Source organism: Pseudochaenichthys georgianus, chromosome 12 (genome assembly GCF_902827115.2).
Source record: "Pseudochaenichthys georgianus chromosome 12, fPseGeo1.2, whole genome shotgun sequence".
Lineage (NCBI taxonomy): Eukaryota > Metazoa > Chordata > Actinopteri > Perciformes > Channichthyidae > Pseudochaenichthys > Pseudochaenichthys georgianus.
This window is the reverse complement of record NC_047514.1, coordinates 21,006,614-21,022,480: the sequence shown is the minus strand read 5'-3', so window position 1 is coordinate 21,022,480 and position 15,867 is coordinate 21,006,614. Positions and strand designations below refer to the sequence as shown.

General features: G+C 43.3%; 1 protein-coding gene across 2 annotated transcripts in view; it reads right to left on the bottom strand.

Annotated features, from left to right (window-relative positions):
* Positions 1-336: 336 nt before the first annotated feature.
* The window catches only part of LOC117456659 (membrane-associated phosphatidylinositol transfer protein 2-like), a 72,204-nt gene continuing 56,673 nt past the window's right edge, over positions 337-15,867 (bottom strand). The window contains exons 10-29 of one of the 2 annotated variants that reach the window (XM_034096597.1): positions 15,680-15,784; positions 15,453-15,517; positions 14,466-14,556; positions 13,445-13,598; positions 13,157-13,346; positions 12,226-12,345; positions 11,763-11,977; positions 7,871-8,046; positions 6,975-7,145; positions 6,765-6,896; positions 5,995-6,150; positions 5,661-5,897; positions 4,694-4,842; positions 3,874-3,990; positions 3,367-3,483; positions 3,142-3,290; positions 2,904-3,053; positions 1,933-2,116; positions 1,725-1,853; positions 337-1,099 (exon numbers count right to left, since the gene is read on the bottom strand). In XM_034096597.1, coding sequence (XP_033952488.1) covers positions 731-1,099; positions 1,725-1,853; positions 1,933-2,116; positions 2,904-3,053; positions 3,142-3,290; positions 3,367-3,483; positions 3,874-3,990; positions 4,694-4,842; positions 5,661-5,897; positions 5,995-6,150; positions 6,765-6,896; positions 6,975-7,145; positions 7,871-8,046; positions 11,763-11,977; positions 12,226-12,345; positions 13,157-13,346; positions 13,445-13,598; positions 14,466-14,556; positions 15,453-15,517; positions 15,680-15,784 — 3,176 coding nt within the window. In that variant the 3' untranslated portion in view covers positions 337-730. The remainder of the gene's footprint in view (positions 1,100-1,724; positions 1,854-1,932; positions 2,117-2,903; positions 3,054-3,141; positions 3,291-3,366; positions 3,484-3,873; positions 3,991-4,693; positions 4,843-5,660; positions 5,898-5,994; positions 6,151-6,764; positions 6,897-6,974; positions 7,146-7,870; positions 8,047-11,762; positions 11,978-12,225; positions 12,346-13,156; positions 13,347-13,444; positions 13,599-14,465; positions 14,557-15,452; positions 15,518-15,679; positions 15,785-15,867) is intronic. The other variant, XM_034096596.2, reaches the window with a different exon arrangement.

The window sequence follows — 15,867 nt, the reverse complement described above, 5'->3', positions numbered from 1 at the left end:
AGGATGAGCGGACTGTATTCTGTGCTGATTGCCAGTCATTCCTGGGTAGAGGGAAGTGATTGAAACATGTTGTTGCTCAGCTGACATTGGGACAGAAACGGTAGTGAAAGTCATCAACTCTTTGTCATGGCTGCCAGTCAACTTGGCCTCAAACCCGTGCTCGATTGTTTGAAGATGAATCTGGCTCTGCAGTTTGTCCTGAGCTCATGAGTGTGAATGCTTGGACGTGTGTGTGTGTGTGTGTGTGTGTGTGTGTGTGTGTGTGTGTGTGTGTTGTGTGTGTGTGTGTGTGTGTGTGTGTGTGTGTGTGTGTGTGTGTTGTGTGTGTGTGTGTGTGTGTGTGTGTGTGTGTGTGTGTGTATATATGGAGGTTGGGTCCCGTTATACGAGATTAGTTTAAGGCTTACAATATTTCATTTAATCCTTCCTTGTCACCGTGTTCTATAGTTTATAATGTATCCTATAAAAGTATTACTGTAAAAGAGTCATGCTACAGAATTGTCTTTTGTTCGCTGGATCCCATTTGGCCTGATTAGTCCTCTCCTCCTGGACAGATCCTTCTCTATCACTGATGATCAAGTGTTGTCATGCTATAACCACCTATTCCTTCATTTCCTAAGATTCAAACCCTCCTTCCACCTTTTCTTCTTCCACTTTTCTCTCTGGGACCAATCCAGAGATCATGTTGACTTGGGCAGCGTCCTCTACCACCACAGCTCCAATCTGAACCTTATTTAGGGCTGAGTAACCCTCCACTGCCCTCCTTGCCGCTCCCGGTGCGACCCCAGCACCCTGCAGCAATACTCATACTCCTCTGGGTCGCTGGCCCGGTCACTCGCTCCCGCTCCATCTCACACTGGCTGAGGGTCCGCTCCGTCCGCCCCGTGGGGTTGGGAGAGGCCGCCCCCGCCCCCGCAGACTTCTTTTGGGAGATGGTGCGGAAGATGTGATTGCGCTTGCGAAGGAAGTCTCCTCCGGCTGCCCCCAGCCCAAAGCTGCCCTTGCGGAGGACCATGCGGGTGCTGGCCGACTTGGCCGGGCGGGACCTCTGGTTGTACTCCAGCTGGGACAGGTGGGAAGCGTAGCCATCTGGAATGAACTGGAAGAGAGGTAAAGTCAATCAGATACATGTATTGACAACCAAAATCCAAACAGTGCGTGATATTAAACACACACAAGTTAAAAGAAATTGGAGAGCAGAGACTTCTACCAAGGCTAAATGTACTACATCGCATTGATTACAGAAATACAAAGTAATAGTGTATCTGCCCTGTGATGATGAAAGAAACATCCCCTCCATTGTGCCAGGAATACAAAGTAAAACTTATTGAAAACAGTCGAATGATGCCACTTTTTTCATTTACTCAAGTAAAATTGAGAGGCACTTGTCATTCATTCTTGGAGTATTTGATTTATGCTACTTACAGTACTACATCTACTCAACTCAAATGTACTTGACAGCTAAAATAACTAAATAGTTAAAGAATTATAAGTGCTTTTACACAGTTTTACTGGTACTTTATTAAACCAACACATTTGAATTCTTCTTCTTTTAACAGTGTTGTTATTATTAGAGTTTTAAAAGTCGGTGAGACCAACAAAGCACACTGTTAAAATGATTATGATGAATTTACTTGTATACTCGTGGCAATCGTTAAACTACTTCTGTGTCTACACTGTTAACCGTAGATGTTCTGCCTTTGCTATCAGGATTTACTCCGTACCTGACACTGCTGCAGCATCTTCTTGGTGGGCCTTCCCACAATGTAGATATGTGAAGAAGGCAGGCCAAGAGACGAGTACACTGAGATGTCCTTGGTGGAGCCGTAGGCAGCAAAGATCCTCATGTTGGCCTAATCAAAGAGGGAGGTCAGCTTTTGGAAAATTCAAGGATTTTAACAGAACACATAAAGTCAAAGGGACCTGCCTTACCTCGCTGATGAGACATTTTAGGAAGTTGGCCTTGTGCCGGAGCGGGTCGTGCACCAGCCCGTCGCAGAAGGAGACGATGCCGTGAGGGAAGTTATGCTGAGAGAGCCAGGCAACCACGCGCTGCTTCTGCATGTCCGGACGACCCGTTACATATACTATCAAGTAGCCCAAGTCCTGCCAGTATCTGCGAAAAACAAATACATTTAAAGGAGCACAGCATTAATTCAGGAAAAGAGTTCGGGATCACCTGTAAGGCCAGTACGGAGGGACATATCTGGCATTAGCAGCCAAATGCTCCATTATGGACTTAATTAATTATTAATAACAATACATTTTATTTATTTGAATACAAATTAATTTAAATACATTACATTTATTTTACTTTTTTTTTTAAAGATTTTTTGTAAAACGGCAGTTTCTTTTTATTTCATATAGCATCTGCCAGATATTTGGCAAGAAACTGATATAAAAACTAAACTATATGTATAGTCAAATATATTGCCATATAGTGCAATATTTAAAGGTGGGGTAGGTAAGTTTGAGAAACCGGCTCGAGATCGCTAGAATTTGAAAATACACAACCGGAGAAAATCTGCCACTTCCTTATAGAGCCCCTCCTCCAACACACACGAACGCGCACATGACCAATGAGGGCACGAGATACAGTACCACGGCTTCTACAGATGACATTTTTTTATGGATTTTTTGTCAAAGCACTGAAGATATTCATTGCTATCGGGATGTTAAGAGCATTCCATGGAATATAACAAAAAGTGTATCTCGAGCCGGTTTCTGAAACTTACCTACCCCACCTTTAAGTAATATATGCCTCTGTATTTACTAAAAACAAACATAACTAAGTAGCTTAGTTTGAGTGGGCTACAGCTTTTTACAGTTGATGTATAATAAATCCACCCTGATAACCTTTGTGTATATATTACTATAAAATAAACGGTTATGATGATCCTTACCTCACCACATCCACAGCTCCAGCTCGGACTTTTGGATCGCTGCCCATTATAGACACGCTGGCAGCGAATGAGCCGTCAATACTGAAAACAACAAACTCTGTTCCTCGTGGTACCACAGAAATATAGCTGTCTGCAACTGTGTGGTCTCCCCTGAGAGAGAGAGATGGAAGATATTTTAAAAGGGAGGAGAAGTACAAGGAATGTTGTTTTCAATTGAAATACCAATGACTCAGCACACCTTACGACCATCTTGACAGGATAAACCCCGATACCCAGCTTCTTGCCCTCAGGGATCACATAAGAGACGCGCCCGCTGCTGTTGGTGAGCTCCGTGTTGAAGTACACCCACTCTCCAGAGGGAGGCTGGGTCATGATGTGGATGTCAATCTGCAGGAAACAACACACATACATTTACAACACTGTGTGCGACCCCACTGAGAGTGTGTTTGTCTTTCATCAGTACCTTCTCTCCAGTGAGGGTGACCATGTCCAGGGGGCCGTACATAAAACGTCCTATCACCATCTGGGCTCCGTCCTCCACGAACACGGCGTCGTTCACTCGGTGGTTTGCCGTCACGTTCTGACATAGAAGAGCACACAACAGGAATCAGAAATACTGTCCAACTCATTTTATTTGGTGTGTACTGTAACGAAAGATGTCATATTTTTGTGATAAAAGGGTTCATTAAGGTTTCTCACCTTAACTCTTGTTAAATGGGGCTGGACTATGCTAATAGTCAAGTAAAGTCCTACTATACGTATGTCAATATTGCAATTCAGCATTCACATGAATGTCCTGTTTGCATTGTATTAAGCTGATGCAGCAGCTTGTCTCTTAATAAATCAAATAATTGATAAAAATGTAACGGTAAAGTGTGTTTAAACCAGAATAAGTTATAAAATGCAATATTACAATCACATGTCAAATGTTTTTCTAGGAAATGCACTTAAAGAGGAAGAGAGCTCTTACCCGGATTTTAACATGAGTCCTCTTGCGGAGCCACTTCTCCCGAGGCTTGGATGGAGTGAATTCAGACACTTCTTTACCATCCAGCTCCAAAATACTGGAGTTCTCATGTCTCATCACCTGGGGGAGATGATACATTTTTGTTATAAAAAGCCAGCAAAGAACATTTTAAGTATAACCTTGTTTCATAACCTGTAGTAAATATTTAGATTTACAGTCATCCTGATCTTCATAAAGAAGAAACCATAAAGAAGCCATTTATTTTGTTTAAGTTTTTGAAATATTTTGGCGCTTAAGCAGGCACTTTTTTCTGCTTGCTTAGCAACTTCATCTGAATATTCTGGGTCATCACTGCAATGAATAAATACATGATCTTTCAAATTGATGTAGTATCAAGTACACTTTGCTTCATTTCACTTAAGAAGATTTATGGTTTTGTCCTTTTCACTCCGCTCTAGATTTTAGCATCAGCTTAATTTTCAGTTTGAAGACAAGGATGGGAGAACTGTGACACTTAAAATCTATTAAGAAACCATAACAATAAGTAGAAAAAAGGTTCAGGATATCAAAATGATTACGCTTCACATAGGGGAGCAAGAGGACTTTAACCAAATGTCATCGCATTGAATATTTATCAACTATAAAGCAAGTGTCAACCTGCTGATGCTTTTACACCAAACACCAGTTTCCTACTCTGGAAACAATTAATATCTTTATTCAATTTCATTTCAAACCATGCAAAAGTTGTTGATTGTTGTTGACCTTTAACTACATTTACAGATAAAATGACATAAATTCTGATTAACAGAGAGAGGGAACAAACCTGTCTGAGTAAGAAGGAGACGACGTCTGTGGACTCCCAGTAGGAGGCGTGGAAGAGATGAGGCAGAGCGACCGTGGGGAACGCAGTCAGAGCGTCAGGGCAGTACAGAGCGTAGTCCATCCTCTTACTGCCCCACCAGCGAGAAGCAACTAGAGCAGGAAAGAATAACAGAGGGAGGTTAGTAATCTGTGCCTCCAGTTTCTCATCTCTGTTAGGGTTTTTTCCAACGCAGATTTACAGCCTACATTCATTCAGAGGTACGTTCTTTAGGGTTATCATAAACTGGAAAAAGTTAAAACAGTGTTAAAAGGGAAAGTTGATCATTGTATATCAATTACTTTATATGGGAGTGTATTGAATAGCAAGGTTTTAGGAAAAGTGCATGTGTTTTGTGTGTGAGAGTTGACTGGATGAAAAAGGCTTGGATTATACTGCACAAATTGTGTGGGGGTTTAAAACAAATATTTTGATATAGTTTTGCTGTGGCCCCCCTTTTACTTCAATTCATCAAGACTTTTCTCAGTTTTCAACAAAATGGAGGCATGCAAGAAAAGTGCGGGCATGTTTTCCTCACAAATTCAAGGTAAGTAATTGATATACAAATCTCAATTTTGTGGGTGAAGTATTCCTTTAGGGAACCAAAACTAAAGTCCAAACAGTTCATCAAAATGCCGAGTGAAGGGTTGTGAAAAGGTTCGGAAATGCACACTTGCAGGGGAAAAACAGCTCAGACTTTGTGAGAACCTGGTCAGTTAATTTCTGGTGGTCTTGCAAAAGAAAAACACGGAGGTGGTTCTCATAAACCTGAGCGTAAGAGGAGATTGCAGGATTTGTTTTTGGAATCAGGAGTTCTGAGGAGGACTATCCCAGAGAGGAAGATTTCAGAGGAGAAGGGAAAGTGCACAGGGAACAAGGTTGGAGTCTAGCATCCTTCCTTCTTGTCCTTTCACTACAGCTCCCAGGGTACCTTTCCCAATGTTCTTCAGCAACCCGGGGGACGGGGGGGCCGAGCTGATGTCTGCGATGTCAGACGCGTCATCGTTGAAGTCAAAGCTAACCTCCTGCTCAGACTCCACACCGTTGGGTTTTGGGAGCATCTGACGGCTTTTCCTTTGAGACCGCATGGATGCTCTTCGAGAGGCAAACTTATTGTAGGGGAGCACCAGCTGGGACAGCAGGCTGGGCTTTCTTTCAGTTTTGTGGGCTGAGCGGGCGTTAGGAAGGAGGAAACGAGAACATGTAAACTGTCAGCTCGTAGGCCAAAACTTGGGTCACACACTGGAGGTGAGAGCGCGACTTACTGGTGGCGATGTTGGAGGCGGTGTACGAGTCGGCTAGGCCCGACACCTGGCTGGCGATGCTGGCACTGCTGGACCTGCGGGGGCAGCGCAGGTGAGGGACGCCCGGGGACGTGGGGAGGGGGCCGTCGACGAAAATATGTGACTGAAGAGAGTCAGCTGCAGCGACAGAAGAAAGGGTTTAAGTCATATTCTCTACTGCAGAAAGAATTCCAGTGAAATCAAGGTAATTATGATTTATTTTATTTCTGTAGCTTTGGCATACTTTCTGTTGGCTATGATAACACTGCGGGATCAGTTTGCAAACAAACATCTCCCTGTACAAGAACAGAGTCCAAAAAAACACAATTTCCGCATATTAATCTTTATCATAAAGCTAAACACGAGTCCATCGCTGACGAGCAGCCAACTTCCTAATGTAATGAAGCAAAACTTTTACAAGAGCAGAGCTGCGTGTCAGCAAATAATTGTTGTGATCTGGGAACATGACGCTACAACGATGTTTGACGAAACACCAGCGGTCAAAAAGTTGGACAGTTTGTAAAGAAGTTTATATGGAGATCAAAATCTAAAGTGAGTAATAATAATCTCGTAAATTCACAAGAACATTGTGTTTGCACAGAAGTACTTTGGGTTATAAAATCGTTGTTACAACTATAAAATTAAGACTCATTGTTATAATCTAGATTTTCCCTTTTTATCCCTAGAATCAGTAACATGAGGGATAAAAAGATGAAAAGAGCCACATAAATGTTTGCTAAATGGAAACATACCGTCTGTGTGGAGCTGCCAGTTTAGGACGGGCACTGGGATGGACGTCTCATTGACGGTGAAGTCCTGCTGGCGGTGAGAAACTGCACCAACAGACTCCATCAGAAGCTGAGGGTTACTCTGCATCGTCTCAACTAGGGAGCAAGTAAAACGGAAGAAGATTAAAAGGCTATCTACATTTAGTATAGTAAAAGTATGTATGTTTGACTCACCCAATAGAGCCGACTGTCCATCGCCCAGAGGGAAGCGCTGGTATCGAGGGACACTGAAGGGAGGCAGCAGGTGGAACCGTTTGTCCAGGAGAGGCTCGAGGCGCGAGGCCGAGGGGTCGGCGGGGTGAAACAGGTTGTACACCTGCTGACAGGCCGGACGCAGAGCCGACACTGGGGGGGAGAGAGGTCAAGAGATTTAAAAAACTGCAACATGATACCGGAAACTAAGATTTCAAAAGCCAAATAACCCAGTTTTATTCATCTCTGGTTGAAGGTTTCATGTTTGTAACCAAACCTTTGTGCAGTTCTACACCACTGCACACAGGTGAGAAATAAAACCACTGCTCAGCAGCACCCAAACGTTCAGGCTGCTGTAGAGTTTGTATTTAAATTACATTTAGTTTGACATTCATACTGGTTAAAATAAAGTCACTTGCTTTTTTCTTGATTGTTAGATATGATGATTGTAAACCACTCTCTAATGTATGAACGGTTAAATATTATGACTTGTCTGTGACTTTTTATGCCAAACAAACTATTTATTGTAAGAAAAGCTTGTCATTTCAGCCCACACATTTGGAGTCTTAAAAAAAACATAATTTCAGTGGTTTTGCTTTCTACAGTATTGTTTTGATGTGATTAATTGATCGTCATGGTGTGGTTTATTATAGACCAAAAATAAACCTTAATTAATCAAATCTGTTAGACAGTTAAAATAATAAAAAGAGGGGGAAAAACAGGCTCTCCCGACACCGGCTCTACAGCACGAGAATCCCACAAGGGAAAATACAGCAGAAGCTATCTAGCAAAACAAAACAACTTTCAGAAGGGACTTTTAACTATTTAAAATTACAGTAAGCTATGCGCAATATCAAAATAAGCAAAACCTTCCTCACCATCTAAAGAGGGCACCACCGTCTTCCTCAGAGCGAGCACCAGCCCCAGAGGAGAGCCGAACATGAAGAAGTCGGTCACCTCAAAGTCAAACTTCCCCAAACTGCCTCCTTCCAGCATGGTGCTGCTGCTGGAGCGCCGAGACCCGGGCTCCCCGAGGAGCACGCTGGAGTGGAGACTGGAAACATTCATACAATCACAGGTAATGTTGTTAATGAAACTTTAATGGCAAATTAAAATTGAAGATGAATTATTTTCATTAATAAAAGAGGGGGTGTACAACTGTGAAGCTGACAATTGAGCGGTAGTGATGGCAGTTTGACACTGAAGCTTCGAACGGAGCTTCAACCCTGGACTTCCTATTCCATAGAAGCAGTGCTTCGAAGCTTGCTTCAAATCACGTGACATGTGACGTCCGAAGCAGCAACTGCTCATTTCCTGAATGAATCACTTGACTGGTTCCATTCACGCGATTCAATGCACTGCCTCGTCTCGAGTCTGACAGGTGACAGGTTGAAACGGTTTCAAATTTGAGCGCTTCAACACTTTATGACCGCTCTAAACAATGCGCAATATTTAGGTTGTTGTCGTAGTTTGCGTTGTTGCTGTTGAGTTGTTGGTATTGCATTTGAATTGTAGTATCATTATAGAGCAAGCCAGGAAGAAAGATAGGTCGTTCTGGCTCGGGAACACTTCGAAATGTGGAGAAGTTCTGAACAAAAAGACAATTATCAGTAATATAAAAACAGTTCAATATTTTAGGGAATAGATAGTGGGTAGAGCCGGCGGCCCGAATGCGGCGATGTCTCAATAACCCAATACCCACAATTATCAATCTTTAATTGCAAATAGAACATGATATTCAGTCTTAGTGTGTGTGTGCATCGAATATTTTTCAAGGCAAAGATACGTTAAACCCACTGCAGCCTTGCACTTCGCCAGGAGAGGTCGCTGTAACTGAAGCTTCGAGAAATTAACCTATTTCCGACACAATTGTCTAAGTGGTTCGATGCTTCATTCAAAGCTTCATTTTGCCATCACTATTGAGCGGCCCGACCAAGCAAGGAGACAGAACGTCCAAAAATACAACCCGGTGTGGGCATTTATTCAAAATCATAAGCACATGGGACGGGTGGCGCAGTGGTCTGTGCATCAGATCAAGGGGGGTGCTGGGGAACTCCAGTTCGAAACCCGCTCCTGCCGCCACTGCGTCAGGCCGTTGTGTCCTTGGGCAAGACACTTCACCCGGATTTGCTCCTGTGGGTATTGTCCACAGTGACCATTGCATGTATAAAAAAATATGTGTAATGTGTGTATCTGTAAAGCTCTTTGAGCACTGGAAAAGCGCTATAATAAATGCAAGGAATTAATTAATGATTCACAGCCTCAATTGCTGTTCCCCTGAACACAGTCAGCAGCCACAAGGATCTCACCATTTCCTTACCCCTCTCCCCTGAAAGCACAGTGTCTTGGAAATCTTGGCTTCCCTACAAGGTTTCTGCTTCCCCTTGTGCAGCTTGGTTTTGTGTAGTCAGAAGGAAGCTTCCCTTTCTTTCTCTTCGGGATCTGATTCTTCCTCTCCATGCGCTGCTGCTGGTTCTGCTCTCTGACGCACTCTCTCTCCTGACGGACCTTCTCGGCTATCTTTGCCATCCGCATCTTTTGCGCCTCAGTCTTTTTCGCTTCCTCCCGCGCCCCGTTGCTCCATCACCGGCCGCCCGTTTGCTCAGCTCCACTTCATCGAGACACTCAATGTCCTCATTCACTTTCTCCGACATCCTGTCGTGTAATGTGTGTATCTGTAAAGCTCTTTGAGCACTGGAAAAGCGCTATAATAAATGCAAGGAATTAATTAATGATTCACAGCCTCAATTGCTGTTCCCCTGAACACAGTCAGCAGCCACAAGGATCTCACCATTTCCTTACCCCTCTCCCCTGAAAGCACAGTGTCTTGGAAATCTTGGCTTCCCTACAAGGTTTCTGCTTCCCCTTGTGCAGCTTGGTTTTGTGTAGTCAGAAGGAAGCTTCCCTTTCTTTCTCTTCGGGATCTGATTCTTCCTCTCCATGCGCTGCTGCTGGTTCTGCTCTCTGACGCACTCTCTCTCCTGACGGACCTTCTCGGCTATCTTTGCCATCCGCATCTTTTGCGCCTCAGTCTTTTTCGCTTCCTCCCGCGCCCCGTTGCTCCATCACCGGCCGCCCGTTTGCTCAGCTCCACTTCATCGAGACACTCAATGTCCTCATTCACTTTCTCCGACATCCTGTCCAGAAAGTCCCGCCCTTGGTACTCCCCACGTCGGAACCCATCACATCCCGGACGAACTCCGGAGTTTTGGCAATGATCAAAGGCTGCGACGACTCCTTTCCTGCAGGTTTCCTTGGCTTGTTATTCTTCTGCGTGTGCGCCGCCATCTTTCCAACCGTTCTCCATGCTTCTGCCTTCCTCTCTTCTTCCCTCTGTAACCGGAGCTGCTCCTCTTTCTGCTCTTGCCCCAATCTCCGGTTCTCCGCCAGGATCTCTGATGCCTCAGCGGCAGAGCCAGCGCCCGTCGAGCCTCCAGCCAATCTGACGGAGTATCCGTTCCTCTTCCTGTGCGAACTGCTGCTCACAGGCTGCCTGAAGCTGCAGGAGTGACCTCATCATCGCCCGCAGTACCTCCATCACTCTCACCTCCTCACTTGGTCAAATCCCACTTCTGACACCAATTGTGAAGCTGACAATCGAGCGGCCCGACCAAGCAAGGAGACAGAGGCAGAATGTCCAAAAATACAACAACCCGGTGTGGGTATTTATTCAAATCATAAGCACGTGATTCACAGCCTCAATTGCTGTTCCCCTGAACACAGTCAGCTGCCACACGGATCTCACCCACACTACCAGCCTCAAAACAGACAGGGCAACAGAGCCTAAATACACACACACACTAATCAAACCAACAGGACACAGGTGAGGGGGGAGGAGACACCACAGGGCACCAGGCGTCAAGGACAGACATGGGGAAAGGGGAACACTTTTCAACAACAAAAAACGAAACAACCCGTAACGGAGGCCGAGATCTATGAGCCCAGAGATCACCTCCGTGACAACAACTAAAAACTAAATACGAAAGGAAATAGATATGAAAGGAAAAAGTGATTGTTTTAATGCTAAGTTTCATACAACGATCATCAGAGGCAGAATGTCCAAAAATACAACAACCCGGTGTGGGTATTTATTCAAATCATAAGCACGTGATTCACAGCCTCAATTGCTGTTCCCCTGAACACAGTCAGCTGCCACACGGATCTCACCCACACTACCAGCCTCAAAACAGACAGGGCAACAGAGCCTAAATACACACACACACTAATCAAACCAACAGGACACAGGTGAGGGGGGAGGAGACACCACAGGGCACCAGGCGTCAAGGACAGACATGGGGAAAGGGGAACACTTTTCAACAACAAAAAACGAAACAACCCGTAACGGAGGCCGAGATCTATGAGCCCAGAGATCACCTCCGTGACAACAACTAAAAACTAAATACGAAAGGAAATAGATATGAAAGGAAAAAGTGATTGTTTTAATGCTAAGTTTCATACAACGATCTTCATATATCTATCCAAAAAAGGTAAACTAATGTAACAATATTGAGAGCTGCTGATGTCAATGCGGCTTAACGTTTTCTTTCGGTGGCCTACTTCTTGTGTTCACATTGAAAAGAATGACTAAGCAAAGGGCAAATACAGGCAGAGGAAAACATAACAACAGCTGAACCCTCTAAATGCTTTGAATAGATACAAATAAATAAAGGTCAACAAAAATGGCTTTAGTTTTTGTTGATTAATACTAACAAATTACTAAACTCTGTAAACATTCGGCGACATTTACTGAAGCCTATTTCTGTGTCTCACCTGGACAGGAAGGCCTGGTGGTGTTTGATGGTGTCCAGCTCGTAGGTGGACGAGTCGCTGCGTTTGCGTGGAAGTTGTCTCTTGGGGTCGTCGGGCCCTGAGCAGCGGGGGATGTCGATGTTGCTGCGGCTGAGATGGCGGCTTCCTTCGAGGGTCGGCGAGGAAGACGGAGAGCCGCTGTTGATGATGATACCCGGAGAGAGGAGGTCTGTGTCCTGAGAGACAGAGAGGACAAGGAGAACATCGTCAAGCTGAACGGGATTACAACATTTCTAAATGTTCAGCCAGACTAGTAGCATGGCATTAGGGGTGCGACGCTGATTAGCCCAAACTGAAATATAACAACTATTGATTGGTTTGCTGGTTTTTAGAACGCTGGTGTTATATTTGAGTACTGAGCCTCATTAAGATGCTAAAGTGTGCATGTTAGCCCCGTATATGTCAGAGAGTAGTTAGATGTTACCTGTACACTGATGGCGCTGCCCCGCCTGCTGCTGTTCTGGCTTTCTGACACCATCACCGAGCTGCTGCACAGAGCGTCAAACCCCAGGATGCCTCCAACACAATCCCCAATAACACACACCTGTAACACAAAACAAAGCACAAAAACATGAATACACATTAACCACCAAACCACTGAGGGAAAATATGAACCTTCCAAGTAGGGGTGTCGCAATGTATCGGACAATTGAATTATCAACCCTGAAATGAAGAACATCAAAAGTTTATATCATGTTAAGAAAATAAAAAATATGATGAAATATTGTGTAGATAATGCATCACCTATTAAATCATTTCCATTTCTTTCAGTTTAGTGTTTGTCTTCCTTGCTGACTCACCTCCCTACACTCACAATTTGAGTGTAATTAACTTAAAAACAAAAAACAATGAATTTCACTGATAGCATTATTTTATATATATTCTTTAAATAATCCAGTGCCTCTTAAATCATTTCTGTTTCTTTCTGTTGTCGCTTTGTCTTTCTCTGCACTCATCATTTGAGGGCAATTCATTTTCAGAATGTGCACAATACACCCAGAATAAGTCAAAGATGAATTTGACTGATAACATTATTTATTTACTTTGATAATATTGTGCGAATACTCCAGCGCCTCTTAAATAGCTTCCATTTGTCTATGTTCTTGCTTTTTTTGTTCTCTCCACAAATGTCCTCTTAATTCCATGTAATTAGTCAAAAAGTGAACCAATAAGCACAATTAAGTTAAATATGGATTTGACTGAAAGCATTATCTATTTTGTTGTTGTTGAATGTACTACAAATATCCCAATGATATGGCTGTTGTAAATTATTTGGACCTCAAAGACATTTTGGCCACAATAATCATATGGTGAAAGTATGATATTGTGTCAGCCCTGCCTGGTTACACACTCACCTGGCCGTTGAAAGACGATCCCTCCACAGACTTGAGGAAGTCGTTGTACACCTGATTGGCTCGTAAGATGACGGTGGCCACGGCTTCTTGGTACTGCGGTGCGGCGGTGGCTAAGAGGGGCAGCGCGGCCAGAGGGATGTGGTCCTGACTGCTGGACAGGCAGCCTTCGTCGTAGCTGTAGGGGCTGAGGCTGCGGAGAGGAGGACGCGTTGTTATCCATCTGTGTTTAACATTCACTCAGCAGGTTGTATTACAGCAGATTAATTAAACACTCAAAAGGGCTCTCACTTGGAGACGAGTGCGAATGCGTCCACACATACAGCAGGACAGGGGACCATCCGGATGGCGATGCGTCCCAGCACTGCGGGGTAGTGGACCCTCATCACCGTCTCAAAGGCCCCGCCCAGCGTGTTTATATCCGCCTGCTTGCCGCTCTGCTCGCCTGCAGACAAGAAGAACATGTTGCATTGGTCAAAAAGCTGCAAGAACATTTCCCTTTTACACTTTGTTTCAGAAGTTTGAATTATTTTTGCAGCAGAATTGTCTTCTTTATATCCTGTCTTTTGTTTGGACATCCTCAGATTAAATCTTGAGAGAACTGGTAAACTACTGCACCAGTTTAAGGCTGTAATGAGGTGATTTCCTCCTGAATGGATCAATAAGTATTACCTCTGCCAATGAGGTTATGATTTCAGTTTGTTTATCGGTATTTAGCTAGATTACAAAACAACTTCTAGCCTGATTTGAATGAAAATGGAAAGGAAAGTGGTGTTAGCAAGGGCCAAGAATGATCCCGTCCCAAACAAACTGTTATCCCTTTGGTGAACACTGCCAAATAGAGCATTTGGCCTTATTGGAGATCTGTGTTCTCCGTGGGCTCTTCTTGTTGATACTGAGAACATTTGTGATTAAAACAATGAGCAACATTGGAATTATTTGGAGTTGTTGTTGTTGTTGTGTTCACCTGAGGATTAAATGTTCCTCTGATTTTGGCTCTTCTTTTTTTTATCTTTACTCACTCCTTAGTGCTATATTTTTCTCTTGACATATTGTGTACTTTTCTGCATTTTGCAGTTGGTGTCATGTTTTAGAGTTTTTTTCCTCTTTGATTGCTGCCAGAAATGACACCATAGCACTGTGAGAGTGATCTAAGCAGTGCATTTGAGGCCCCAAAACCAAAGCAATAAGCTGAGAGACGCAAAAATATTGATTGAAGCCACTATATTAATTTTTTAGGGTTAGAAGTTCAAATTGATTTAAGCTAGTGCGAGTTTCATTAAAATGTTGCAGGGTTTGATTGCAGGTGTACCAGAGCCAGTGTCCAGAATGTTTCCTCCATGCAGGACGAGAACGAGGACGTGAGTTTTGGACGTCTGGAGACACTGCTGAGATGAACAGTCCTGCAGGTAAGAGGAGAGGAAAGGAGGCAGGAAACAGGATTAATAGAGAGAAAGGAGCAGGCAGATAACAGCAAAAACGGGGAAAGGATAGAAGAGCAACATGCAGGGACAATACTAATGCTAAACGAGTTAGTTGATTAATAAATACATCTATTGAAAACTACATTTAATCAATTAAAATGATTGTAACCTGAATTTGTTTGTGTTTTGGACTGTTTCCCAGACCAAATCAATCAATCTGAAGCCTGAAACGTGCTTTGTATACAGAGGGTATTATCCACTAGATACTAAGCATCAGTTGAGCTGCTGAAGATGGTTTGATAAGATTGAAATCTCAATAGCAATTAATGGACCTTGTGGTGAGATGATTGCCTTGAATGCTACACAAAAACAAAGTTTAAAAGCAACAATTAGACAATTGACAGGGGTCATATGACTTCTTGGTCACTACCAGTAACTTAATGTAGCCAAGAAATAGTGAGTACGATATTCTACACTAAATGTAATCAATATGAATGCTGTCAGGCGTCCTTAAAGTGCTTCTACTCCTAAGACATCTAATGTCTATTTCGACTTTCTTCAATGCTCTACTGGCTACAGGACTGACACTTACATTTATTTTTCTGTTGAATTTATGTCTTTTTCTCTTTGAGGCACGGTGCTGAATACAAAGAGCAAGAACACACAGCATTTATAGCATGGTGAAAGTGTTAGGGCCATGTTTCCACTGTATAGTCTGACGGCTGAGGTGGAGAGGGGGTCCTGGTTTTACTACACTGGCAGGATGACTGGAAGCTATTTCAGGAGGAGGGATGAAAGCTACACGCTATTTCATTGAAGATGTTGGTGTGTTAGGATGACTTGAATGAAATAAAAAAAGAGTGAAGGAAGTGTACCTCCATCTGCCTCTCCTCATTACTCATCACAGCATACTCCCCACCCGACTCCTGATACATAGTTTCTGTAAAAACACAAATTCATTCAGGAAAAATAAGTGTATATTATACACAAAGATCACAATAAAACTGACTGTAATGGACAATATCTCACTGCAGGATCTCATGTGGCCAAAACTGTTAAAAAATAATATGAGTCTTTGTTTTTATTTAAATCAGTTTAGCACCTTGTGCTTCATCCATCTCGTTTGTTCCTATCTTGTCCATCAGATCGTTGGAGCTCCACTTGGTGATCTCTTTGGCAAACATCTCCTCGTTGTCAGAAAAGTCCTCTGCAAAATACACAGAGGGCCTCTGATATAAATAATCTATCTCTGCACGTCAGAGCAATAATATCTAATAACACAGACCCAAA